This window comes from Musca autumnalis, unplaced genomic scaffold (genome assembly GCF_047663935.1).
Source record: "Musca autumnalis isolate F117 unplaced genomic scaffold, ASM4766393v1 scaffold_1, whole genome shotgun sequence".
In the NCBI taxonomy this organism is placed as follows: Eukaryota; Metazoa; Arthropoda; class Insecta; order Diptera; family Muscidae; genus Musca; species Musca autumnalis.
Genome location: NW_027411644.1, coordinates 200,657,204 through 200,684,707, shown reverse-complemented (window position 1 = coordinate 200,684,707; position 27,504 = coordinate 200,657,204). Strand labels below are relative to the sequence as shown.

At 37.2% G+C, this 27,504-nt stretch overlaps 1 protein-coding gene across 1 annotated transcript in view; it reads right to left on the bottom strand.

Moving 5' to 3' along the window:
- Cad88C (cadherin 88C) overlaps window positions 1-27,504 on the bottom strand; it is a 92,169-nt gene that overhangs the window by 18,166 nt on the left and 46,499 nt on the right. Inside the window, exons 2-5 of the mRNA XM_073959890.1 lie at window positions 10,098-10,419; window positions 9,185-10,035; window positions 1,970-2,556; window positions 1,099-1,906 (exon numbers count right to left, since the gene is read on the bottom strand). Of these exons, the coding sequence (XP_073815991.1) occupies window positions 1,099-1,906; window positions 1,970-2,556; window positions 9,185-10,035; window positions 10,098-10,356 (2,505 nt within the window). The 5' untranslated portion in view covers window positions 10,357-10,419. The remainder of the gene's footprint in view (window positions 1-1,098; window positions 1,907-1,969; window positions 2,557-9,184; window positions 10,036-10,097; window positions 10,420-27,504) is intronic.

The following is a 27,504-nucleotide window of genomic DNA, read 5'->3' as shown; positions in this document are numbered from 1 at the left end:
ATATACCATATTTGGATAATGTAGATACATTATCTACGTTATTTGGATAATATAGATACATTATATACGTTATTTGGATAATATAGATACATTATCTACGTTGGTGGGATAACGTAGATACATTTTTCATGTTCTTTGGATAACGTAGATTAATTATCTGCATTATGCGGATATTGTAGATACGTTCTTTGGATAACGTGGATACATTATCAACGTTATTTGGACAATGTAGATACATTATCTACCTACTTTGGATAACTTGGATACATTATCAACGGTATTTGGATAACGTAGATACATTATCCACGTTCATTGGATAAAGAGTACACATTATCAACGTTATTTGGGTAACGTAGATACATTATATACGTTATTTGGATAATGTAGATACGTTATTTGGATAATGTATATATACATTATCTACCTTGGTGGGATAACGTTAATACATTATCCATGTTCTTTGGATAACATAGATACATTATCTACCATATTTGGATAACGTAGTTACATTATCTATGTACTTTGGATAACTTGGATACATTGTCAACGTTATTTGGATAACGTAGATACATATCAACGATATTTGGATAACGTAGATACATTATCTACGTTGGTGGGATAACGTAGATACATTTTTCATGTTCTTTGGATAACGTAGATTAATTATCTGAATTATGCGGATATTGTAGATACGTTCTTTGGATAATGTAGATACATTATCTACGTTTTTTGGATAACGCAGATACATTATCTACCTTATATGGATAATATAGATACATTATCTACGTTGGTGGGATAACGTAGATACATTTTCCATGTTCTTTGGATAACGTAGATTAATTATCTGGATTATGCGGATATTGTAGATACGTTCTTTGGATAACGTGGATACATATCAACGTTATTTGGATAATGTAGATACATTATCTACGTTTTTGGATAACGCAGATACATTATCTACGTTATTTGGATAATATAGATAGATATATAACATCTATATTATCCGCATCGTTATCTACGCTTTTACAGGTCCCTAAGCAACTAAGATAATGTAGCTGTTTTTAGTTATTTCCTGTGGCAGATAAATAAATCACTTACCACAGCTAAGGTATAGTGTGTCGTTTTATTTTCCGTTAAATCTGGATCCAAATTAGCACCATGGGCCACAGAAATTATACCCGTTTCCGAATTAATGACAAACTTATCCTGGGCACCAGACTGTATACGATAAACTATGGCATTATTTGGAGACGAACCATCACGATCTATGGCAGCAACTTGAAGTACCGAACTACCGCCTGGCATATCTTCCGGTATTGACTTTGAATAGAAATTTTTGAGGAATATTGGGGCGTTATCATTGATATCCTGGACATAGATAAGTACTGAAACCACTGTAGATAACATTGGTATTCCTGAGTCTCTGGCGCGCACCATTAAATCTAGCACACGAACACCTTTATCTGCTTTCTTTTCGTGATGTGAATGATGCCGTTGTTTGTGTTCCACCAGCTGTTCATAATCAAAGGGGTTAAGTGGTCGCAGTATACCCAATTCAGGATCTATGGAGAAATTTGAACGATACATTCCCTCAACTATTTCATAGGTTATTTGACTATTTTCCGTTCCATTGAGATCATTATCACGGGCCTCCAACTGCAGCGGATGTTCAAATTCCATTTTATTTTCCAGTAAAGTGGTTTCGTACTGACGTTGCAGACATATGGGAGCATTATCATTGAGATCTTCTATGTTGATAATCAACTGGGCAGTGTTACGATTTCCCAAACCCAAGTTATCAATGGCCTCAACGGTCATATAGTGGCGGGAAACAATTTCACGATCAAATGCCGAGCCGCCTGATTGTTTGATCGTTACCAAGCCGGTAATGGGATTTAAATGTAACCTGGGGAGAAAACATGGGTTATTAGTTTGCAATAACACATACATTGGAGATTTTAATACTTACAAATGAGCTATTCCACCCCTTAAATTGCGATACCTTATTCCCAAGGTGCCATAATCTCCCGAATCCACATCACTGGCCTCAATTTTGGCCACAGTTGTGCCAATTTCACTATTCTCCGGCAGCGAGACATTGTAAATATTTTGGGAAAATTCTGGAAAATTATCATTTTGATCTCTTATGAAAATCTGTATATGAGCCGAAGAATAACGACTAGGTTCATCCACTTCTCGGGCGAAAAGTGTAAAATTGATTTCCTTTAATTGTTCATAATCCAGAGATCTAGGATTCTTGACACGAATCATAAAGCTTGCCTCATTGACTGCAATATCTGGCACTATTTCGAAAATATCATTTGGTGGATCCAAGAAAAGGCGAAATGTGCCATTGTTACCCACATCTCGATCATAGACAAAATGTCGAATATCACCATCTATGAAATTTAGCGGTGTATTTGATTGGGCATTTTCATTAACTTCACAGCGATAGAGCGATTCTCCAAATGTGGGAATTTCATCATTGACATCGGACACAATAATGGTTACCTCGGTTTTTACCTGGGCCGCGTGAGGCGAAGAGTGGGGCGAGGTCTGAAAGAAAATTAGAATAAGAAGGATAATAGAGTAATGTTCGGGCGGGTCGAACTTTTTGTACCGTCAACCATGCGAACAATTTTTGCAAAGAACTCAGGTATGTTGACATCTTGATATTATATAAAGACCATGCTAATATAAAAGCATGTTATCAAGCCACTAATCTGGCAAATTTGTGTCTTGGGTGTGGTGAATAGCGAGGTTTGTGTCAAGGCTGGTTTTATTGCTTGGCCTGGTGGTATGTCTAGGCTGGTTTTACATTCTCCACCATTATATACATATTTACCCACGCCGATGGTAGGTATTGCTTGATAAGTGTTATGTCTATGCTATGTGTCCAGGCTAGTTTTACATTCTACGCCACTATATACCTATGTCGATGGTTGTTGTAGCAACGCAAATATGTTCGTTCGTGTATTATTTCAGTTATCTGATTCTAGTTCCTCTGTACCAAAGTCAAAAATTTTACCACCTAGACTGGTTGCGTCCATAAAGAGGCAGTAGACAGGTGGGTGGGATTAGCTGGGCATTTAAAAAAAAGCATCATGTTGTGCAGTCCCAGTCCACATGTAGGGCATGTTTTGGGTATCGTGGCATAAATTCGGGCCCAATATGAATTGAGGCGGCTGCGTCGTCCGGATCTTATCTGGGCTAAAACCACTCGTCTTTGCATTTCCAGCTAACGTTCTTCTGCTGCAATGGACTGGTATCTGTACTGCCTGCGTGACTGCATCAGTGTAAATGCTATCCAAACCTGCCTGATAGGCTCATTGATCTATAGGGTCTGGTTTATATCATGAAGAACTCTCTTGACGTGCCTGGGTGGCGGAAACCTGTCCACTAGATTGTGGAAGTCCTGCTCACGGTGGTAACACTCAATCAGGTACTGCATCGACAACATATTGTTGGGCTAATACACCGGTGAAATTTCCGTATCCTCATGAATGTTGGTCCATTGGTATCATGAGGAGGCATCCTGTTGCAGTCCTCAGGGCGGTATTCTGTCACGTTTAAATATTTTTCCACTGCGTAGCGCATACCACACTGGTACCACATAGCTTACCACAGACCGGCCTATTGCTTTATAACAATGGTGGGCAAATTGCGAGAGACTCATGTATTTTTTACACTTTTGTGTATGAGGCCGAGCATTTCTGCCCAACAGTGCTTTATAAGAGTTAAAAAAACATATAGTTGTTGATGTAACAGTGTATCTGGCTCTGGGTCTATCTCCAGTTCTAGGAATGTGTTTGCTTCGAAGTGTTATAGCTACTTCGGTTTGGCAGGGCAATTGAAGAGGTGCAGTGTGTCGTGTGTGCCTGTGCTGCATGCTGGGCAGGTGTTTTGCACGGTGTCATCGACCTATGGGAATTTAGACGGCTGCGGCATCCCGAGGATAGATGAGTCAAAACTACTCTGGATTGTTGTGGCAGCTGACGATCCTTAGCTGCGATAGATGAGGGATGTTCATCGAGAACCCCCATTCACAAGGTAGTTGTTTATGGCACCTGCGACTGCATCCGTGTAAATGATATTTAAATCTGCTTGATAGGCTTGTCGGTTCTCTCATGCAACGTTTGACCTTCTGTTCTGGATCATGAACATCGTTTTTAACATGCCTGGGGGAGGATTCCATCCTCAATACGGTGATTAGAATGGCTCTCACTGTAACACCCGAACAAATACTGTAACAAAGTATGCCATTGTGTTGCTGTATTGGAAGAATCTTTGTCCCATCGCGTTGCACTTATATTAGCGGAACAAACTGGCGACACATAGCTTACGACAGATGAACCTATCTCGTTATATGTGGTCAACAAGGTTTCTTTCTTTGCACCCCAAGTGCCGCCGGCTAGGGACTTGAGGACCTTGTTCCTACATCTCAACTAGTCGCAGATAGCTGTGGCATATGCGGACGACATGAACATGCTGTGGAATGTGACCCCTAGAATCTTGGGATAAATCGTGGTAGGAATTCTGCTACCATGACATTCAAATAAGTGCTTGTGGTGAACAGAGTGGTCGTAGATTTAGTGGCGGATATTTGCATACTCCTCGCTTGGAAAAGGTTAAGATTAGTCAAATAGGGATTCAGCCCTTCACAAATGATATCAGAGAAGGTACTTGCGCCAAGATCGTACAATTATCCGCATAAGTTACGATCTCAATGCCATCTGGAGCGGGTGGAATACAAGAGACGTAGAGGTTAAACAGTTCCTGAGATATCACCCCACCTTGGGGAACTCGCTGTTTCACTCTACGGGGCTTGGACTTCTTGTTCCTGAATTCCACGTACAACCTTTAAAACTTGGCGTGAGGGTTGTCGGCTCGTTTTCTTCAAACAGTGTGCAGCGCTTGACAGTATCAAAGGCTCTTTAAAACTCAAGCGCCTCCATAACTGTTTGGTTGCACGGATTGCTATGTTGTAGATGACGTGCAGGGCTGTTGTCATGCTGTGCTGTTTTTTTTTTTTTTGGAACCGATGTTGATGATCGGCAACTGAGAAGCAGCTTCTTATCGTGCGGAGGAGTAGTGTGTCTAGGATATTCGCTACTGGCGACAGGAAAGAAATCGGCGTGTACAATTCGTCTCTACTGGCATCCTTGCCTGGTTTCAGTAGCGGAACCGACCGAAATAGCGAGCGGCTGCTGCAGCGACGATGTCCCGGAAAGTTCTCTCAGCTATCAGTTTTCCCATGGTTCCGAAAAGTCGGGTGGTCTATTTACGGAGACGATGATAGAAAGGTGGTCTAAAATGACGGCTTGCCAGAATACGTCAGTTATCAGACCTGGTGCTACAATGGTGATATTTGGCGTACTGTGCAATCTCCTCTTCTCCTTGTTGGATCGTCTTCATTCACCGTGCAAGGTGAGGAGCTATCAATTTGCTCGACCAGCGCTGTACCCCTCTGGTCATTGTCTAAGATGGAATGCCAAAGCTTATGATGCACTTTGAAGTACCCTAGCACCAGCCGGTTATTGCCCTATAAATGCTAACTAATATCGGACATACCCCCATACATTCCATATATGGGTCACTAGATTCGATCAAGCTATAGGTGACAATGAGCTTCGTTTCTTGGCTCGCAAGCGACCGCAATGTTTCTTCGACATATAAAACCTACAATTTTGATAACTTTGTTACGGAGACATTTGAAATTGAGTTGCAGGAACGAAGCGTTTCCGAGGACGCTGAACAACAATATGTGGTGTTAGATGCTGTGTTTGTTGGGTGTCTCGTATTCCGACCACGAAGTTGAAGACAAGATGGAAGATGTGACTCCTACTGCAGTAGTCCTGAAGGCTGCTAAGATCAGAGCAGCCCCTGAAGTGCACCCATTTGCTACATGCATTACATCTCAATGATGTTGACATGTGGTGGATGCGGATCTGGCGGAACAGATTCATGGCCTGGTGGCCCAACAGTTCGGAATATATTGTCGCTCCCATGATAATGAATGTACGAACAAGCTAACCAAGGTCATTACAGCTCAATTAAAAACAAACACATAATAGTTGGGGTGACAGCCCCTGTTCGAAGATACCTCCGAGTCAATCGGATGCACAGAACCGGCCGCCTTAGCATTGAGCTGGTAAGTGTGAACGCAGTCGCTTCCACTGTCCTCTTTCGATTGAATAGCTAGAATTTGCAGAGTGTATTTTTCTCATTGCACACCCATTCGCCTTCTACTTGGTGATGACAAACAGTTCCTTTAGTTCCCCCTCAAGTTAAATATAAACTAAGTAGCTACCATAAAAAACACGAAGAGCTGTGGGTATACAGCTGTGTTCAAAATAATAGGAGTGCTCATTCACATCAAGGGAATTGTCGAATAAACATGGTTAAACTTACCCATTTCGGTTTATTTTGAATTTGTTTAACATTGTTGACATCCCAACAGTTAATTGATCAGCAGAAATGTGGCAATCTGTTTTAAATTATTTACTGTTTACACCAACATTATAAATCGCCTTCAAATTTGTTGTTCAAAAAAATAGGAGTGCGGAAGAAAACGAACAATAAAAATATTTTTAGCTGAGTTTAAGATCAAAATTGTGTATGTTTTAGTTGACAGTAGTGAACCCAATAGATTTTATGAGATTTGATGGCAGTTTGAAAACAAAAGTCCTTTGGAGGTAGCCTAAAACAGGTGATTGTCCTTGCAGCGATTTTTTCCATAAATTGAGCACTTATTGAATAACTCAATGGATTTTGTAGACAGAACTTTAGTGATTAGAGTTTTTTGATGCTCTGGCTGTTATTTCGAACAATATATAATGATCGGTAATCCCGGAAATTCGTGTATTTTGATCCTTAAGCCAAGTTAAAGCCAGTTTCCATTAATTCTTTACGTAAGGATCGGTTAAAAAAAGCGTATCTATAAGGCATTAATGTCTCGCTCAAGTGATGTTTTGAGGTCCTTAGCATCTTAACTGCACGCAGAATTCATTATATGGTTCAGTTTTGAATAATTGGATGATTGGCACATATGAGACATTTCTCAAAACGCTTTGATGAGAAGGAAACTTTAAAGACAAACTTTTGAAGTTGGCCTAAGATTATTTTTATTAGGTTTTGCATCGTATAATAAATAGTTTTCTAATGAAACTAACCTAAATGAAGTATTTTTGAGTGAAAAACGTAAGTTTATATTGAAAAATATATTACGGCGTATACCAACCACAGTGCAATCCCAGCCTGCCTATCACTAAATGGTTCAAAGTACATTTCAACCGTTCACGTTTTAAACATTTTTTGAATATAATTGAAATTGATTGCATACACAAGGTTAGCATCCTAAGGACTTCCAAATATTATTTGGTTAGGGAACAAATTCCTTATAGATACGCTTATTTGGCCGATCCTTACCTTAAGGGCTAATGTAAACTGCCTTAAACATGGCTCAAGGATCAAAATACACAAATTTATGGGATACCAATCATTATATATTGTTAGGGATAACATCCATAGCATCAAACAAATCTAATCGTTAAAGCTTTTGTCTACAAAATCCATTGGGTTGCCCAATAAGTGCTCAATTTATGGAAAAAATTTCTGCAAGGACTATCGCCGGTTTTTTGGCTACCTCCAAAGGACTTTTGTTTTCAAACAGCAATCAAATCTCGTAAAATCTATTGGATTTACTACTGTTAACTAAAATATTGACAATTTTGATCCTAAACTCAACTAAAACTATTTTTCTCGTCCTTTTTCTTCCACGCTCCTATTTTTTTGAACAAAAACTTTAAACACGATTTATAATGTTGGTGTAAACAGTAAATAATTTAAAACAGATTGCCACATTTCTGTTGATGAATTAACTGTTGGAATGTCAACAATGTCAAACAAATTCAAAATAAACCAAAATGAGTACATTTAACCATATTTTTTGACAATTTTCTTTTTTTGTATGGGCGCTCCTATTATTTTGAACGCAACTGTACATAGAGTTATCGATCAAAATATCTGTAAAACATTAATCCATGTCCTCATGATATATTTTGTGTTATCAAACCACTGTGAATATAATGCTAATCTGGCGATACTAAGTCCCAATTTACATTGGGCGAGTTTACTTGCGGCAATTGTCATTTTGTAGGAGAGAGAGGTGAGGCATATGGTAACCCTTTGCCTCTCAGCACCCTCTCTCACCAACAAACTGACAATTGCCGCAAGTAAACTCGCCCAATGTAAATTGGGACTAAATCATGTTGGGTCAAATAGAGGAAGATTTATTGTAAATAATTTGTGTCTTGGATGTGGTGCATAGCGAGGTTTATGTCCAAGCTTGTTTTATATTCTCCGCCATTATGTACATACCTACTACCGATAGTAGGTATTTGGCCTGTTCCCGTACTTTATAAAGTGGTAAAAGTCGTAAAAGTTGTAAAAGTCGTAAACGATTTTCATATAAATTTTGTGTACGGGAACGCAAAATGTGTAAAAGTGGTAAAAATTGTAAAAACTTTTTAGTTCTGGAACAGAGCTATTACTTTATATGGTGAATCTTAGGTATGGTGAATAACGAGGTTTGTTTTTAGATTAATTTTACATCAGTGTTAATCACCACTGGGCTCGAGAGCCGTGTCTGTGTGAACACACACAATCTCAATTGTGGTGAGTTTGAACGTTACTCTCACCACCGATCATCTTCTATGTTTTAGCAATGAATCAACGCACACGATGTTTATCTAGAGAGGGTAGATAATCTCGTGTGTGTGCCCAACACAAACGGAGCTGTTGCATTTGTAGTTGTTGGCGAACACTGTTTTACATTCACCGCCATTATATACCTACAGTCGATGGTAGGCATTGTTTGATAACACCTTATTGTGCTGATGTACCGGCGAATTCTTCTATTCAAAAGAGGTTTTATATTCACTGAGAGCCCGACACACCAAATTATAAATATAACTTTATCACACAAACATCCCAGAAGGGACAAGGAAGACATCTATGTTATCCGGATATACTTTTTAACGCCAAGCCCAAAAAATATTTCGGGAAATTAGAAACTGAAGGACAAACACCTTTATTCTGTGGTGGCGGGTACAACAACAACATAAAAATCCAAACTCCCTATTGAAATATTTTCTGACTTTGTCTCTCACTCTCTTGTACTTACCTTTGATATCTCCTTGGCAGTGATTTTTAAAATATACGCTCCATTAACTTGATTACTGGGATCTTCACGATCCAACTCACGCACGGTATATATCCACCCAGTATTGCGTTCAATGGCAAACAGTTCATTCGATTCCAATTCATAGGCTATTGGATTATTAATGCCCCGGTCTCCGTCAACACATAGTACACGCATTACCCGCGTGCCAACGGGAGCATCTTCAGCTATTCTCGCCACAGGTTGAACTTTAACAAATTCCGGTGGTTGATCTTCAATATCTTTGACTTTTATTAAAATCGCCGCAGTTCCTGTATTAACGGGGCCCTGATTGGCTCTATCCACTGCCAAAACTCTCAATTGATACAAAGCTTTACTTTCATAATCCAATTGGCCAGTTAAACTCAACACTCCCTTGCCTTGATTGGTGGTAATGGCAAACATATCATTATCACCCTCCAATTCTTGTAAATAGTACACCACCTGACCATAGGCACCCTCATCGGCATCGATTGCTTCCAGCGCCGTTATAACGCCAGATTCACTATTTTCCGGTATTTCAATAGCCCCTTGATAGGGTAAAAATATCGGTGCATTATCATTAATATCTTCCACGAGCAGCAGGAAACTTTGTGTTACATAATTATAATCGTTGTAGTGGTTATCGGTTAGCGTTAAGACTATTGAGTATTCATCCTGAGTTTCTCTATCTAATTCTTTGGCTAAATAGACATTGGCTTCATTGGAGCCTTTATTTTCGATACGTATCACTTCACTATCTGCCGTGGGACGTTTGCCAAATGTTAGGGGGTCATTGTCGGGATCATAGCCCTTTAGGGTGTAAATCAAAGTACCTTTGAGGAGAGAGCAATACAAACATTAATTCTGATTCTTGATAATTTTTCAATCAACTTACCAACTTCCGTTTCGGGACTCTCTTTTAAACGCAGCACAATTTCCGATTGTCCATCGATAATAAAACGTGGCGGGCGATTGGCTTGAATATTTTGTACTAATACTAAGAGTATTACTAAACGACTAAGGATATTAATTCCCCCAAGGATCTGCTGCAGTTTTAAACGCACCTTATGATGTTTCCTTCTATTGGGTATCGCTGAGCTATGTTTTGTTTGATTTAGAGAGGTCGTCTCTGACCTCTTTTTGGTTCGATGCATATTGTGCGAAGTTTTAGGGGTGGGGTGTAATTGAATTTATATCATGATATCATATTGTGAATGCTGCAAGGAAATGGAAAGAATTATGGAACATTAATAATTGGTTTCACGAAGTAAATAAAAAGGGATATAAGGAGAACTTAAAACTTTGGGTATAAGACAAGTCCATTAATAACTAAAAACAAATATTCTCGCAACAAAGCCTAAAATCCTTTTCCTTATTGACACTTTTTAGCAAAGAGGTGTCCTACGTTATCTTGTATTACCAATTTTCGCCAAGCATAGCTGAGTGCCGCAGGACGCAACCACAGGTTAAGCACAGCGGAAATTGTCTAAGTACCTGTGATGTTTGGATCGACGGAGGGATTTTAGGCAACCCATAATCATCAAATATCACTTTCATTTTGACTTGCGAATCTGTACTTGGAATAACCACACTCTTTAAAGATAAGGTGCAGTTTAAGTACTGCAAAGAAAAATACGGAATTATCGCCTTATAGAAAATGCGATGGATCGAAAATGCTTCACATCTTAAAGTGACGCACTATATTATACAAGTCATGAAAGAATACATAAGTTTGCTTGTAGGGTTTGTAGTTAGGCGGAGGTTAAAACAACTCCTCTCCAGATTTATTCCGCTGGATGAAATACAATCCGTATAAAAGTTAAATAATTTAATATCAGTCAAATCAGCTCCCATGCCCTGATCGAAAGCAAATGGGATCGGAAATATATCCCCGAATACCTGATCCAAGCTCTTTTGGTCCATGCCGTGTTAGATAAGAAGAAGTTATGTTGCTTTGTCGTCATGGGAATACGAGGCACCACCGCAGTATTCACAACAAAACCAAATGCAGCATTAAATACCACATGTTGTTGTTAGCGCCCCGAAAATTCATCATTCCTACGATTTAATTGTAATGGTCTCCTCAATAAAGTCGTAGAAAACGTAGACTTTAAGAGTGGGAGGAAAGTCATGGTCGCCGCGATCCAGGAAACAAAGCTCACAGTCACCTATAGCTTGCAAAGTTGCGATGATAGTCACAATATGTTGCGGAATGGTTGTACAAGAAGCGAAGGATGGGGACTCGCTTAAGCTGTGGTTGTAATAGTCAGTGCGAAATGCCCGATGTAGAGTTGCTTTACGTATACATCCCGTCGAATAATGCTGTAAACCAGGTTATAGGCCCAATATTAGGCCGCAATGTCACCTGTGATCTATTCCACAAAACAACTTATCAACTTTTCATTTTGCATTTAAGTATAGTACACATTGACAAGCAAAACTGACAGTCATCGAGGTCTATTTCGTGAATATCAAAGCCTAACTGAAAAATTTCTTTTGTAATCTCTAAATAATACCGTAAATATTGTATTTCAAACGTTTTTAGCTAAATAAAAGTTGTTATTTGCCGGAAAATTGTCCTAAAAGTACGTTGACTGTCAGTTTTGACTGTTAGTGCGTACTCCCCTTTAGCAATATTTTTGACAATTCGCAAATTTTTCCGTTCACAGATCCCTTATTATTGAGAAGTTGCTAAAGATAAGTTGAGTTTGCTTAGTTTTCAAGAAATTTATTCTCTCTTTTTGATTTCTGTTTCACAAACTTACTCTTCTGCTAGGTGAAAAGTTGTAACTGCCAAATGTATTTTGCTAAGATTAAAAAAAAGTGCACTTTCATTCCACAGAAAACTTTGCCTTTTGTTTTTGCAGACGAAATGTTGAAAAACACAGGAAAAAAGTGTTGTCACGGCGTGTTAGCGTTCAGATCCAAACTCATAACTTTCAAAGGCAGCGCTAAGCGTTTGTCATGAAAGCACAACTAAATGGGAAAATCCTCATTGTTGTTATAAAAAACAAAAAAAAAAAAATGCAATTGAAAGAAGAAAAGTTCGAGGACAGCGAAGCCACTCCACATCCGATATGTCTGAAGAGCCTTTACCGAAGGCAAAACATGCATGTCACATAGTGGTGGGTGTGTGGGTTCGAATCGTCGGCTTTCCTTTTTCACTTGCATTATAGATCATAAAGCTCGATTAATAAATTAAAAAATTAATACAAAAAAAGAAATGTTGATAAGTTTGCCTAAAATTTGCGGGACAAGCGTCCTCTTTGCCAATGTACATTGTTAAAAAAAGTAAAGTTTTTAAAACGGTACGACGGGAGATTTTGTTAGGAATAATTGAAAACACGATAATGATAAGAAATTATAAGGATTAAATTAATTTTTCCGAACCATCGCCTTGAGAACTTCCACCCTGCTGACCACGCCCTGAGAACTTCCACCCTGCTAACCACGCCCTTCTGAACTTCCAACCTGCGAACAACCCCATTCCGAACCACCCCGCTCCGAACCACCCCATTTCGAACTTCCACCCTCCGAACTTCGACCCTACGAACCAACCCATTCCGATCTTCCAACCTCCGAAAAACCACGTCCGAACCACCCCACAAATCGGTTAGACTAAATTCTATTTTAGAGTTTTTTATTATACCCTCCACCATAGGATGGAGGGTATATTAAGTTTGTAACTACTCGAAATAATCATTTTAGACCCCACAAACAATATATTCTTGATCAGCGTGCAATTCTACATCGATATAGCCATGTCCGTCCGTCTGTGGAAATCACTCTAGCTTCCGAACGGATTGAAGTAGGTGGATGACATTTTGGTAAAATGTATTATATGTATGTAGGAGTTTTGGTATTGAAAGCGGGCAATGTGGGTCCACGCGTGACGCGTCTTCGTTTTAAGGAAATTTTTGGATATTTGTCCCATTTGACCATTTGGCATTTTGTGTCTCCAGAGGCTAAAAAATATTTGTACCAAATTTTGTTTATATAGGTACACGTTTTGGTATAGCCCCCATATAAGGCCCCATATATAGTATGCGTCATTTTAAGATATTTTGAATGTGTTAGTCCCATTTGAGCACCGAATTGGCTGTAATTTGGTATTTTGTGTCTCCAGAGGCCAAAAAACATTTCTACCAAAGTTTGTTTATATAGGTCCACGTTTCGGTAAAGCCCCCGTATAACGCCCCATATATAGTACGCGTCACTTTAAGATATTTTGAATGTATTAGTCCCATTTGACCACAGAATCGGTTGTAAGTCTGTATTTTGTGTTTCCACAGGCTTAGAAATATTTCTACCATCAAATGTTTATATAGGTCCAGGTTTTGATATAGACCCCATAGGCTGATATTTGGCTGATATTTGGTGGTTAGTCTTCAATTGGGGTATAAAACATTCCATATGAAATTTGTCGGTATAGGTCACACGCCCTCATATAGTCCCCATAGAACCGTATATCCCAATTTTCGGTATATTGAAGGTTTTAGCCTCATTATAACACGGAAATGGCTGCAATATGGTACTTAGTCTTCGTTGAGGGTATAAAACTTTTCACCTGAAATTTGTCGGTATAGGCCCATGCCTTGATATAGCCCCAATAGAACGGTACCTTCCGATTTTCTACATATAGCTCGATATTTGGTATTAAGTTTTTGATAGAGGTATGAGACATTCCAGCCGAAATGTGCCGGTATAGGTCAACGTTCTCAAATACCCCCATAGTTGTGGCCTCAATATACCGCCGATATGACTGGAATTTAGTATTTAAATTGCCATGGGTGTATAAAATATTGCAGAAGAGAATTATCAGTATAAGCCCTTTTCTTCAAATAACCCCATAGAAGCATACTTTCCGATTTTCGGTATTTTAAGGTTGTGTCATCAATATCCCATCGAAACGGATGAAATGTAATATTTAATCTCCGTTGGTGGTATAAAAATTCCCACCTGAAAATTTCCGGTATTGTTCCATGTTTTTATATAGCCCCCATAGAGAGATCCCTCCCAATTTTCGGTATTTTGAAAGTTTTAGCCACAATATTCAATGGGAATAACTGATATTTGGTATTTAGTCTTCGCTGGAGTTACGAAATTTTCCTCCAGACATTTATCGGTACAGGTTAACGTTTTATACAGCCTCCATAGAACGGCGCTCCCGATGTTGTTAACTATCGAAATCCAGAATATCCAGGTTTAGGTCTAGTCGGTTTTGCCCAATTTTATGTATTTCGCTCAATTCGGAAAATTGTAAATATTGACCCATGTTTTGGAAACAACAAAAATGTCGCCCCATATTAGCTGTTTTGAAGGGAGTATTATCAGTTCAGATATATGTACTACTCCTGCAATAAAAGGAAGAGTTTACTACTTTCATAAACGAAATAAAACTAATTGTTCCTATTCACTTCAATACAGTTCGTGGTGGAGGGTATAAAAAGTTCGGCCCGGCCGAACTTAACGCTTTTCTTACTTGTTTTTTTTTTAATTTTTAATTGTATTTTTCCTATTATAATAAATATAATATAAAATAAAAAAATTGTATAAAATAAAAATAAAAAATTAAAAAATAAAATGAACATAAAATAAAAGAAAAAAAAAAAAATAATTATATTATTTTATGGTTATTTTGTTTTATATTTTATGTTTTTATTTTAATTTTTACTTTATATTATAATATTTTTATTTTATATTTATTTTAATTTAAGTTTATTTTATTTTCATTTTTTTTATTTTATTATAATTTATTTTTACTTTATTTTTATGTTTATTTTATTTTATGTTAATTTTATTTTATTTTTTAAGTTTTTATTTTTATTTTGATTTTTATTTTATATTATATTATTTTTATTTTATATTTATTTTAATTTTATTTTATTTTTATGTTTATTTTATTTTTATTTTATATTTATTTTTATTTTTTTTTTATTTTCATTTTTTTATAATTTATTTTATTTTATTTTATTTTATTTTATTTTATTTTATTTTATTTTATTTTTATGTTTATTTTATTTTATTTTATTTTATTTTATTTTATTTTATTTTATTTTTATTATATTTTTTTTTATTTTTTTCATTACTCACTTTTAATAACACCAGTTTCTTTTCATTTTTGTTCTCGTGTCCCATTTTTACGTCTTATTTATCAATGTCAAGTAGAAAATAATGCAAAGATGATAAAATGTTCTGTGAAGCATAAATAGCATCCACACTTTGCAAGAGAACGGAGTGACTTAGCAATATGGCGGACAAATTAAGGAAGGGAGCACAACCACTTTGCAAAAGAGAAAAGTAATTTTGTGGGACAAAAAAAAAATCATCGCTTTTCAAAATAACTACTTTTTGATAAGAGCAAAGTGAAAACCGACCACTTTTTCGGGTACCTCCCACACAAAGATTGAAAAGAGTGCAGTTTAAGGATTCGTCTGATCGTTTTTAATTTTTTTGGAACATGTTCTGTATGCGGTCCTACAAGTTTTTCGGGAGCAAATCCATACTTCTTGAGAAGTTGGTCCAAAAACTCAGAAAACCCCTGTACATGTCAGAAGTATTGCGTTAGGTCCGAGGCTGAGAGTAGATCTTAGTCGGCACAGCTGACCTATACTTTCTTACTTGTACCATCCGAGGAATATGTAAATATCCGCCGCTAAATCCAATGCCACACTATTCATCAATTGGACGGCTGAAATCAGGCATACCCTGAACATATAGGTTGATGGTGTCCTTATTCCGACAACTAGCTACCCACGACACGTTCGAGAGTATGTTTAAGTCGTCCACGCAAGCCACAAATTTTTGCTATAAGATCAGATGTAGAAACTAGGTTCTCAAGTCGCTGGACAGCAGCACAAAGAAACCATGTTAACCTCTTATCAGGCAAAGACCGGTCTGTGGTATGCTATGAGGCACCACTGTGGTATGTAAATGTTAGCGCTACAAATATAAATATTCCAACCAGCTAAATTGCCGGACCTGTGGACTGCAACAGGGTGCCTCCAGTGGATCATCTTCATGAGGAGACGAATATTTTGCCGTTAAATCAACACTACACAACAAGATATTGTCAAATTCTCTAAATGGCGCCGAACATCATTTATCGCAGATTAGAAAAATCCGAGTATGTAGTAAAACGCATTTTATATTTAACATGTTTTTATAAAACATGCATCATTTAAGTTGTCAATTCCATACAATATCTGTCAAATAAATGGCGTAAACTGCCAAAACACCTGATTTAAGTGCAAGTGTAAAATGCGTTTAAGAATGGTAACATATAACGAATAAGTAAGCCGAATTTCGAAAGTTTGTATTACTTTTGGCTGAGATTATTATTGGCATACATACATACATAATGTATGGTAGTGTTTTATATTTTTAATAACGCGTATAGATTTTGATAATTAATTACAAATTACAAAACTTATATTTCCTCTGAAACAGGGAAATCAAGTTAATTTAAGAAAATATGTTGGCCACGAATGTTAATCAAGTTGTTTTTGTTTTGACCAGCATAAGACTTAATCAAAGTGGACAAACATTGTTATATTCATGGAGTGAACATAACACTTGAGATCATTCAAGTGTGACCGGACCAAGTAAAACTTACTACACGTTGGAATGACATACACACATCACACAGGCATACATACGAGTATGTTAAGCAAGTGCATTAAGCATAACACACATCCATTGTGATTAACAACAAAGTGTAACTCCACAATTCCTTTTGTTAGAACCACATAAGTAATGCATGGAAGGCAGACCGACCCTCACAATGGGTCACTTTTAAATGAAGATTTTTGTTTTAGCTGCTCTGCTCTTAAAGGGGTTGGCTAATTATTTCTTTGATAACTACTCCGATGATGAATGTCACAATAAAAAGTAAAAAATACAGACTTGATTTTCATTTGTTTAAATTCTGTTTTCTTGTTTTCCTTTTTATGAGGCTGTTGACTTTAATGTACATATGTCGTTTAAAATGGGGAAACAATGTTAAAGTTGAGTTGTGTGACAACTCTACATATGCTTAAGTTTTTTATGTGAAATCAGATTAATTACCGGAACACATAAGAATACATGTGTATGTACGTACGTGCTTGCGCGAAATCAACAGTTCTTTCTCACAGCAATAAATTTGGGGAATTGGAGCAATCGAAATCGAAATTAAGGAAATAAAAGTAATAGTTACAGTATTTATTTAAATTAATTTTAATTGGGTCCACAAAGTTACAAACTGCGTTAGTTTGGGGTAAACTAAGTAGTTTTCACATAATTTGTAATACTAAGGTAGGCTCATATTTTATGAATTTAACGATGTGGAAATATGAAAAAGCTCGAGAAATTTAAGATTTTAGGAGTCACAATGAAGTCATGACATTTTACAGGAAAGAGGCGAGCGATTTACAGAGGCGAAAAATGAAATGTTGACGACAATGAAGATACCCCAAATCCAAAGTGAAATCAGGACCATAATAAAACGGCTGAAAAATAGTAACACTGCTGGAATTTATAACCCATACATAACTTATTATATCCTGTACGGCTGTGACATACGCAGGGTAGCTGTCAGGGGAGGTTTCTATGATCAACTTTAACAAATCTGTGTTATTTTTTATACCCTCAGCCTTTAGGTCATACGACCAAAATGTGCCTCATCGAAATAATGGTACTAATATGGTACGAGCGTAATCTCATAAAAGGAACAATCGATTTGATCTAAATATTTTGTCCAAATTTTAGTTCGAAAATGGACCATGTCTGTCCACTCCTTAGGGCACCTCTCCACAAAAGTTTAACATTTTTGTTTAAGTACAGTTTAAGGTCTGTTCGAGGATACCTTGGAGGATCCTTCGAGGGCCACAATTCTGAAAACCTCCTAAATACATATTTACAGGGGAAAAGTATTTTGGTTTCGTAGCCGGTATTCGATTCGATATTGTCAATAAATAAACATTTAAATTCACACAGACTGAGGGTTTATCTCTGTCGGCAAAACCTACTTTTTACTAATTTTACTTGTTCTGATCTGTAATGAAGTATGGCCAACAATTTGCCTCTTCGAAATAATTGTTTAATATGTCAAATTAATACCAAATCTGTTTCAGGTTAATCGAAGTCGATTTAGCTAGGTATGCACGATAACCCTCGAACGGAATATCCGATTTGGTTCAAACTTAAAACGTCACAATATATCTTCGGGGCCCATACAGCCACTCATGGGCGTAGCCAGGATTGAATCTAGAGGGGGCAAATGCTTGTTTTTTCGTTCTAGAGGGGGGCAAATGCATGGTTCTTCGCAATATTTATATTTTTTCCATACAAATGAACATTTTTGAAGGATCTAGGGAGGGGCAGCTGCCCCACTCTAGCTACTCTACTCTAGCTACTCCTGGCTACGCCCATGCAGCCACCAACCACACGAAACTGCTATTGTTTCTAGTAAAACCTTTGGTTAGGTTAAAGGACGCGTACGTGTCTTAATAAGGAGCTACTTCACTTGGAGTTCTTATGATGATGATTGTGTTAATCCCAGAGAAAGAGAGACATATTTATATTAAAGAATGCAGTTATTAAGAAGACGAAGTATTTGCGGTAATTTCTTCTCTTTGCAGCCAACTCAGACGCTTGGCTCGATTTGGTCGTAGGCTGTCAGAGATTAGATCTCCAGCTCTAGACATGTGGCTGCTTCGATGTAACCGCAAAGATTCAAGAGTTAGCTGAGTAGGTTTGACAGGGCAGTTGAAAAGGTGCAGTGTGTCGTGCTGGTCTGTGCCGCATTCTGGGCAGATGTTTTGCACGGTGCTATCGATTCATGCCCTACTACTAGGGTTCGTTATGGTAGCTGACGCTACTCAGCTGCGAAAGATGGGAGGTTGATTTCCGAGGACCACATACACACGATAGTTGTTTATGACTTATGTGACTGCATCCGTGTGAATGTTATTTCAACCTGCAACGCCATGACATTTAACTCTGTTCTCACCTCTGCCGTCCATGTGGTGAACAGAGTGGCCGTAGATTTAGTGGCGGATATTCGCATATTCCTCTCGTGGAAAAAGTTGGTAAGATATGTCAAATAGGAGTTCAACCTTTCACAAATGACATCTGGGAAGGTACCAGACGCCAAGATCGTACAATCATTCGCATATGTTACGATCTCAGTGCCGCCTGGAGGGGTTGGAATATAGGAGAGGTAGAGGTTAAACAGTTTCGAAAATATCACCCCACCTTGGGAAACTCCCTGTTTCACTTTACGGGGCTTGGACTTCTTGTTCGTGAATTCTACGTACGACTGACGCCCACACATATAATTTCAAACTTGGCCGGAGGGTAGTCTGCTCAATGTCCTCAAAGTGCATGACAGCATTAAAGGCTTTTGATAAGTCGAACCCTCCATTATTGTTCTATCGCGAGACTTGCTCTGGCTAAGTCCTCGACTTAAATGTATTGATATGGCGTGCAGCGCTGTTCTCGAATTGTGCTGCTTACGGAACTCATGCTGATGATTGGCAACTGGAAAGCTATTTCTGACGCTTGGGAAAAGTTAAGCCTCAAGCGTCTTTGCTAATGCCGACAAAAGCGAAGTCGGTCTGTACAATTCACCTTTGTTGGTATTCTTGTCTGGTTTCAGTGCTTATTTTCCAGACTTCGGCTACGATGTGGGCGGCTAGCGACAATTTGAAAACTTTTGTGAGATGCTTGACTCCCTCGACTCAAGGTCCTACACAGAAAAAAATCCGGCGATAAAAAATTTATCATATTGACGAAATTCGATAAAATTATTTGATCACAAAGTAAAAATATAACTAATAAAATATTTCACATATTGACTAAAATATTTATCAATTTTTTATATTGAACTGATAAAATGGAATATGTGGAATATTTTGATAAATATTTTTGTCAATATGTGAAATATTTTATCAGTTGTATTTTTACTTTGTGATCAAATAATTTTATCGAATTTTGTCAATATGACAATTTTTTATCGCCGGAAAATCGATAAATTTTTGATTGATTCTGTGAATTTTTTTTATCAAATGGCTAACATTTTTTTCTGTGTACGCTTTCGATAATTTAATTTTTCTAATGGCATTCGCATCATCATCCACTGTGAATTGTGGTGGTTTCTCCTTGGCAGGAAGAGATTTAATGCAACGTAGTTCTCTTTTCTTCGCCCTGTCCTCCAGGGGTGCTCGACAAACTGTCGTTTGAAATAACTTTCACACCTCTTCGGATCAGTCAGAGTAACGTCGCCAAACGTGACTTAACCGTTGCCCACAATTCACTTATTCCGGCTCCAATGTTGCAACTCTTCAGATGATTTAACCACTTGTTCCACTTATGCTCACCGACCAACCTGTTAATTTCCAGTCTCAGCTCCCTGACTCTGGAGTTACTGGGGTTGGCACGACGAAGCTCATCACGCTCATTTGCTAATCTCGTCGCCTCTGCTGGGAAAATTGGTCTCACTTCGAGTATTCGACCAGCAGGTAAACGACGCGCGGCCACTACTCTATCTCTATCTCTGAAGCGGTCATTAGTGAACTCTCTGAAACTAGGCTAATAAGTTTTTCCCATGATTGGTGAAAGTGCGGCGTTCAGAGATAATGAAATCGGGTGGTCTGCTGATTGAGGTAATTATGTGGAGATGGTCTGATTCAAGGGAAACGGCGGGTTGTCAGGTGACGTCATTTGTGAGACAAGGTGACACGATGGTTATGTCCAGTCCTCATTGACCGTGCAAAACGTAGAGCTGTCAATCTGCTCAGCCTGCACTATACCCCTCTGGTCATTTCCGAGGACCGAATATCACGGCATTAAAGTCCCACAAGGCCGGACGGTTATGACCCTCAAAAGGGTGCTAGTGTTGGGTCTATAACCTGGAGTACAGCTATTTATCGGCGGTATGTACACGTTCAGCAACTCTACCTCGGCAGTTCCACATCTGACTGCTACCCCCATACATTCAAGTGAGATAGGTCTGTATTGAACTGAATGGTGCAATAGTAAAACTAATCCCCCATCTCCACTTCTGGTGCGATCCTTCATCAGTACGTTGTAACCATCAGAACGCTGTAAGCTGCAGTTGTTGTTGAGCTTGGTTTCCTGCACCGCCGCACAGTGTTGCCTCAGTGGACAAAAATCGAAAAATGTGTTCTTGACTTTTTTAAAATTTTATGGTTTTATTTTATTGAGGACACTTCAAATAGGACAAACCTCAAAGATGTTGTCGATATTTGGTGCTACTATAAAGTTATATCTCGTTAAACATAGAACATTTTTCGTATGTGACATTTACTAAAATGTATTTAAAAAAGAAACCCATGCTCATGGAAATTTTTTAGAGAAGTTATTGACATATTCCACAACTTTTGAATAGGGAATTAAAGAGTGGTCGATAGTCTTGCAATTTGTGAAAAAAAAGTTTACATATAATGTGTATACATAAAGTACCGTTATGTTGATTGAAACAGTAACGTGTTATACAAAACTCACGAATTTCGCTTCTTTCATGGAGTGTATCTAAAAATTGCAGCAAATTGCAGTTTCGACCATTTGGTACATGAAACAGACATCCCTTTCGAATTAAAAAATGCAAAGTTTACATCCTATAAAATCCGATTCTCGGAGCCACAACCATATCATCATAAACAATCTGTACGAAAAAAACAAGAATCCTTGTTTTGCCTCAGTGAATAAATTGACTTTATTTGACTGCTTCGTTTTATTTTTGTTAAAACGCTTTTACGTTGTCGAAAACACGTCAAAAAGATCGAATTTGAACTAATTTTGCCGATAGTAGATGTCACTGTTGGGATAGAAGTGTGATATGATGGTTACATTTATGGTAAATTTAACCTTTAAACTATATATAAAATATAAATATATATATGTGGGGGCTATATCGAAATCTGATCCGATTTTTAACAAAATCTGTAAAACTGATCAGAGGCCCAAGCAAATATCGCATATTAAATTTGAAGGCGGTTCAATTAAAATTGGCTGAGTTATAGCAAAATCGGGGAAATATATATATGTGGGGGCTATATCTAAATCTGATCCGATTTTTAACAAAATCGGTAAAACTGATCAGAGGCCCAAGCAAATATCGCATATTAAATTTGAAGGCGGTCAATTAAAATTGGCAGAGTTATAGCAAAATCGTAGAAATATATATATTTAGGGGCTACATCGAAATCTGATCCGATTATTAACAAAATCGGTAAAACTGATCAGAGGCCCAAGCAAATATCGCATATTAAATTTGAAGGCGGTTCAATTAAAATTGGCTGAGTTATAGCAGAATCGGAGAAATATATGGGGGATATATCCAAATCTGAACCGATATGGACCAAAATGGGAATTTTTTCATTCCTAGGTCAACTCCTTCTATTTTTGTCTACGTTTACAAGGAAGCGGCAACACTGTGCGCCGCGAGCATGATATTTTTCCGACTCATGAAATCCACTATTTCCTCGATTTTACCTCGGAGTCCATTGCAATTATAATGCAAACAGAATGCATTTTCATGCATTAAAACAACAACGGCTGGGTTTAAATGCTGCGTGTGCGGCTGCTGTGGGGAAGTCGCGTATTCTGACGATTACTCACTACCTAGGCTACCCTGTCGTAGTCGCTCGTTTGGACAAGTCCAGAACAACCCCTTAGATGCACCCAATCCCAACATCTATTGCATTTCAACGAAGTTTGGATTTGGCTGAAGATGCGGACCGAAATAACCCTGAGCAGGCATTCCGGGATATGTTGATCCCAACAACAGAAGAAAAAACGATACAAATACAAATATGTGTATACTGAGGTGGCAGCCGATGGCTGGAACACGCCGTTGTTTGATTCAATCCGGTATACATGAAGATTCCACCTGGCATGCCTGGGGAGGGGGTTTCTATCCAACACATGGTGATTAGGATGGCTATCACGGTAACACCCGAGCACTGCACTGTTGTACTGGAAGAATATTTGTATAGTAGATGGTCCACTGAAGACATGGGGGGCAATTGTAGTTCTCGGTGCGGCATTCTGACAGATGATCAAATGGTATTCTTATAGATGACCTAGAAGTCTTCTTATAGAAAATCTGAAGATATGTTTGTAGATAATCTGAGGGTCTTCCTATAGATGACCTGAAGATCATCTTTTAGACGAGCAGCATGTCTTCCTATAAAAGAGCAGAACGTCTTCTTGTATAAGAATAAATTGTCTTCTTATAGAAGACCAAATGGTGTTCTCATAGATGATCTAATGTTCTTCTTATAGAAGACGTGAATATCTTCGTATAGTTGAACTGAAGGTGTTCTTATAGATGACCTGAAGGTCTTCTTCTAGACCTAAAGGTCTCCTTGTAGATGACCTGAAGGTCTTCTTATTGATTACATGAAGGTCTTCTTATATATGACCAAAAGGACTTCTTCTACAAGACCAAACTGTTTTCTTATAGAATACCAAATGGTTTTCTTTTAGAATACCTGAAGGTCTACTTACAGAAAAAGAAAAGTCTTCTTATAGAAGACAAACAACACTTCTCATAAAAGACCAAAAGGTATTCTTATTAAAGACCGTGAGGTCTTCTTATAGATGGCCTGAAGCTCTTCTTATAAAATAACAAAAGGTCTTCTTATAAATGACCTAAAGGTCTCCTTTCAAAACACCTAAAAGTCTTCTTATAGAAGAAGACCAAAAGAAGTTCTCATAGATGACCAATAGGTCTTCTTATAGAAGACAAAATGGTCTTGTTATAGATGAACACATTGTCTTCTTATATATGACCTGAAGGTCTTTTTATATATAACCAAAGGTCTTCTTATTGAAGATCAGATGGTCTTCTTCTAGAATATCAAATGGTCTTCTTGTAGAAGATCAGAAAGTCTTCTTATAGAAGATCAGAAGGTCTTTCTATAAAAGAGCAGAAGGTGTTGCTATACACGCAGAAAAATATATGTTAGAAATATGTTTGGATCGAAACAAATTTATGTTTGGGACTGGTTGGAAACAAATATGTGTTTGCAACATTTTGTAACATATCTCAATTTTATTTGTTTGGGTACCAACATATTTTTTATGTTAGAACATATTTTTTATGGGTGGAGAGAGGATTTTTGCCAAAGAGAGTAACAACAAGCCTCTCGCGGTTGCCGAATGCTGTTTTATGTGTTTTATAATAAAGAGCTGTGTGTATGGTGTAATAGGAGACGCAGAAGCTTTGGTGGTGGTGGTTGGTTTGATGCGGCCAAACACGTGTATTTGGTGCTTTGTTGTTGTTAACCAGCGTAGCAAGCGAAGAGGAAAAGAAAAAAATTATGCATTATGTTGTCCTTTTTTTTTTTTTTTTTATGTTGTTGTGTGTTAGATGGTCCACTGAAGACATGGGGGGCAATTGTAGTTCTCGGTGCGGCATTCTGACAGATGATCAAATGGTATTCTTATAGATGACCTAGAAGTCTTCTTATAGAAAATCTGAAGATATGTTTGTAGATAATCTGAGGGTCTTCCTATAGATGACCTGAAGATCATCTTTTAGACGAGCAGCATGTCTTCCTATAAAAGAGCAGAACGTCTTCTTGTATAAGAATAAATTGTCTTCTTATAGAAGACCAAATGGTGTTCTCATAGATGATCTAATGTTCTTCTTATAGAAGACGTGAATATCTTCGTATAGTTGAACTGAAGGTGTTCTTATAGATGACCTGAAGGTCTTCTTCTAGACCTAAAGGTCTCCTTGTAGATGACCTGAAGGTCTTCTTATTGATTACATGAAGGTCTTCTTATATATGACCAAAAGGACTTCTTCTACAAGACCAAACTGTTTTCTTATAGAATACCAAATGGTTTTCTTTTAGAATACCTGAAGGTCTACTTACAGAAAAAGAAAAGTCTTCTTATAGAAGACAAACAACACTTCTCATAAAAGACCAAAAGGTATTCTTATTAAAGACCGTGAGGTCTTCTTATAGATGGCCTGAAGCTCTTCTTATAAAATAACAAAAGGTCTTCTTATAAATGACCTAAAGGTCTCCTTTCAAAACACCTAAAAGTCTTCTTATAGAAGAAGACCAAAAGAAGTTCTCATAGATGACCAATAGGTCTTCTTATAGAAGACAAAATGGTCTTGTTATAGATGAACACATTGTCTTCTTATATATGACCTGAAGGTCTTTTTATATATAACCAAAGGTCTTCTTATTGAAGATCAGATGGTCTTCTTCTAGAATATCAAATGGTCTTCTTGTAGAAGATCAGAAAGTCTTCTTATAGAAGATCAGAAGGTCTTTCTATAAAAGAGCAGAAGGTGTTGCTATACACGCAGAAAAATATATGTTAGAAATATGTTTGGATCGAAACAAATTTATGTTTGGGACTGGTTGGAAACAAATATGTGTTTGCAACATTTTGTAACATATCTCAATTTTATTTGTTTGGGTACCAACATATTTTTTATGTTAGAACATATTTTTTATGGGTGGAGAGAGGATTTTTGCCAAAGAGAGTAACAACAAGCCTCTCGCGGTTGCCGAATGCTGTTTTATGTGTTTTATAATAAAGAGCTGTGTGTATGGTGTAATAGGAGACGCAGAAGCTTTGGTGGTGGTGGTTGGTTTGATGCGGCCAAACACGTGTATTTGGTGCTTTGTTGTTGTTAACCAGCGTAGCAAGCGAAGAGGAAAAGAAAAAAATTATGCATTATGTTGTCCTTTTTTCTTCAGTTTTCTAATTCTAAATACAATCGTTGAGTAAAGATGGGTATATTTGAAATATGGATGTACCTATTTATTACGTTATATAATCTTTTGATTTCAGATGCCGATTTCACGTTGATGATTTCAATTTTGAGGAGAGTGTGTTTTAACTAGATGCGTTCAACGATTTTTCAATATTTTATAATTAATAGTTTTTATTTGTTTTTTTATATTTGTTCTGACACTAGTTCTTTTAATTTGCATTTTTTATGTATCTACGCGTCCATTGTTGCTTTTGTTTTTGGTATTTCTATACATTTCAATAAAAGAAAAACAACCACCATTTATAATTGGGTGTGTTTGTTTACTCAACAATTTGTACAAGTTCAGTAACTTCTTGTAATTGGCTAAGGTCTTTTGTATTGTACTGTAGAGTAAACGAACAACATCCAGTAACAATTTGTACAAATTTTGAGTAAACGAACACACATAATTTGTGTATGTTGGAGTAATGCAATGGGTCTCTCGTGAGCGTAAATTTATTCTCGTTCGCCACCAGTTAGAGTCTACACACGTTGTGAACGAGAGTAAATTTACGTCTTACACTGGTGTATGTGTTTTTGTGGATTTTGTGTTTGTATTTATATTTCATCTAAACAAATATTCGTTTGCACCCAAACATATGTCATGTTTGGGACTGCTTGCAAACAAATATATGTTTGCTGTAAAATATGTTTGGACATATGTTAGAGAGGCCTTTTTTCCTCCGTGTAGAAGAACAAATAGTATTTTTATAGAAGACTTGAATATCAAAAGGTATTCTTATTGATGACCTGAAATTATTTATTTGGTATTTTATAAGACGATCATGTGACATTCATTATTATTAATTTCCGTTCCTTGTATTTCTTAGTGACTGATTTTTTCCTTTTAAAACCTATCAAAAACCCCTATTAGCTGGTCAATAGTAAAGTCAACCATAAACTAATGACCATTAATTAATTTTCTCCATTTAAATTATTTTACAAAAATAAATACCGTATTTTCAACAGTCCATAAATTACAGGCACGCTAAATGGCCATCATTTTCAATTTTGTTAAACAGAAAAAATTAAAAACTATTTAAATTACATACACAAATTAACATATAAAATAAACAGATACATATTTACATTGTTAATTGTTCATAACGCTCAAAATGCAAAAACACAATAGAAACAACAAATATTTAAAACTATCCCGCTTTAGTGGTGAACTTGCATTTTCAATATAGTGCAGCAACTGGCTTTCCATGAAACCTATTATGATTTGAATTGTGAATTTAAAAAAAATCTGTAAAAATTGAGCTGCTGCAAAAGTGGCGTCGCATAACTTCTGCCTCGTTGCAGCATTTACGGTGCTGTTGACCACTCAACCTAATTATTTTTTTTTTTCAACTCTATAAAAAATATGTTGGTTATAAAATAATTACCCATCATTTCACTGCAGCTGCGCTTGACGCTTCAGTTGGTAAGATATCAACATTAAAAAAACTGAACTTAAATGTTACAACTTAGTGTTGATGAAACCTTTATATCAAACCGGTTTAATTTTAAG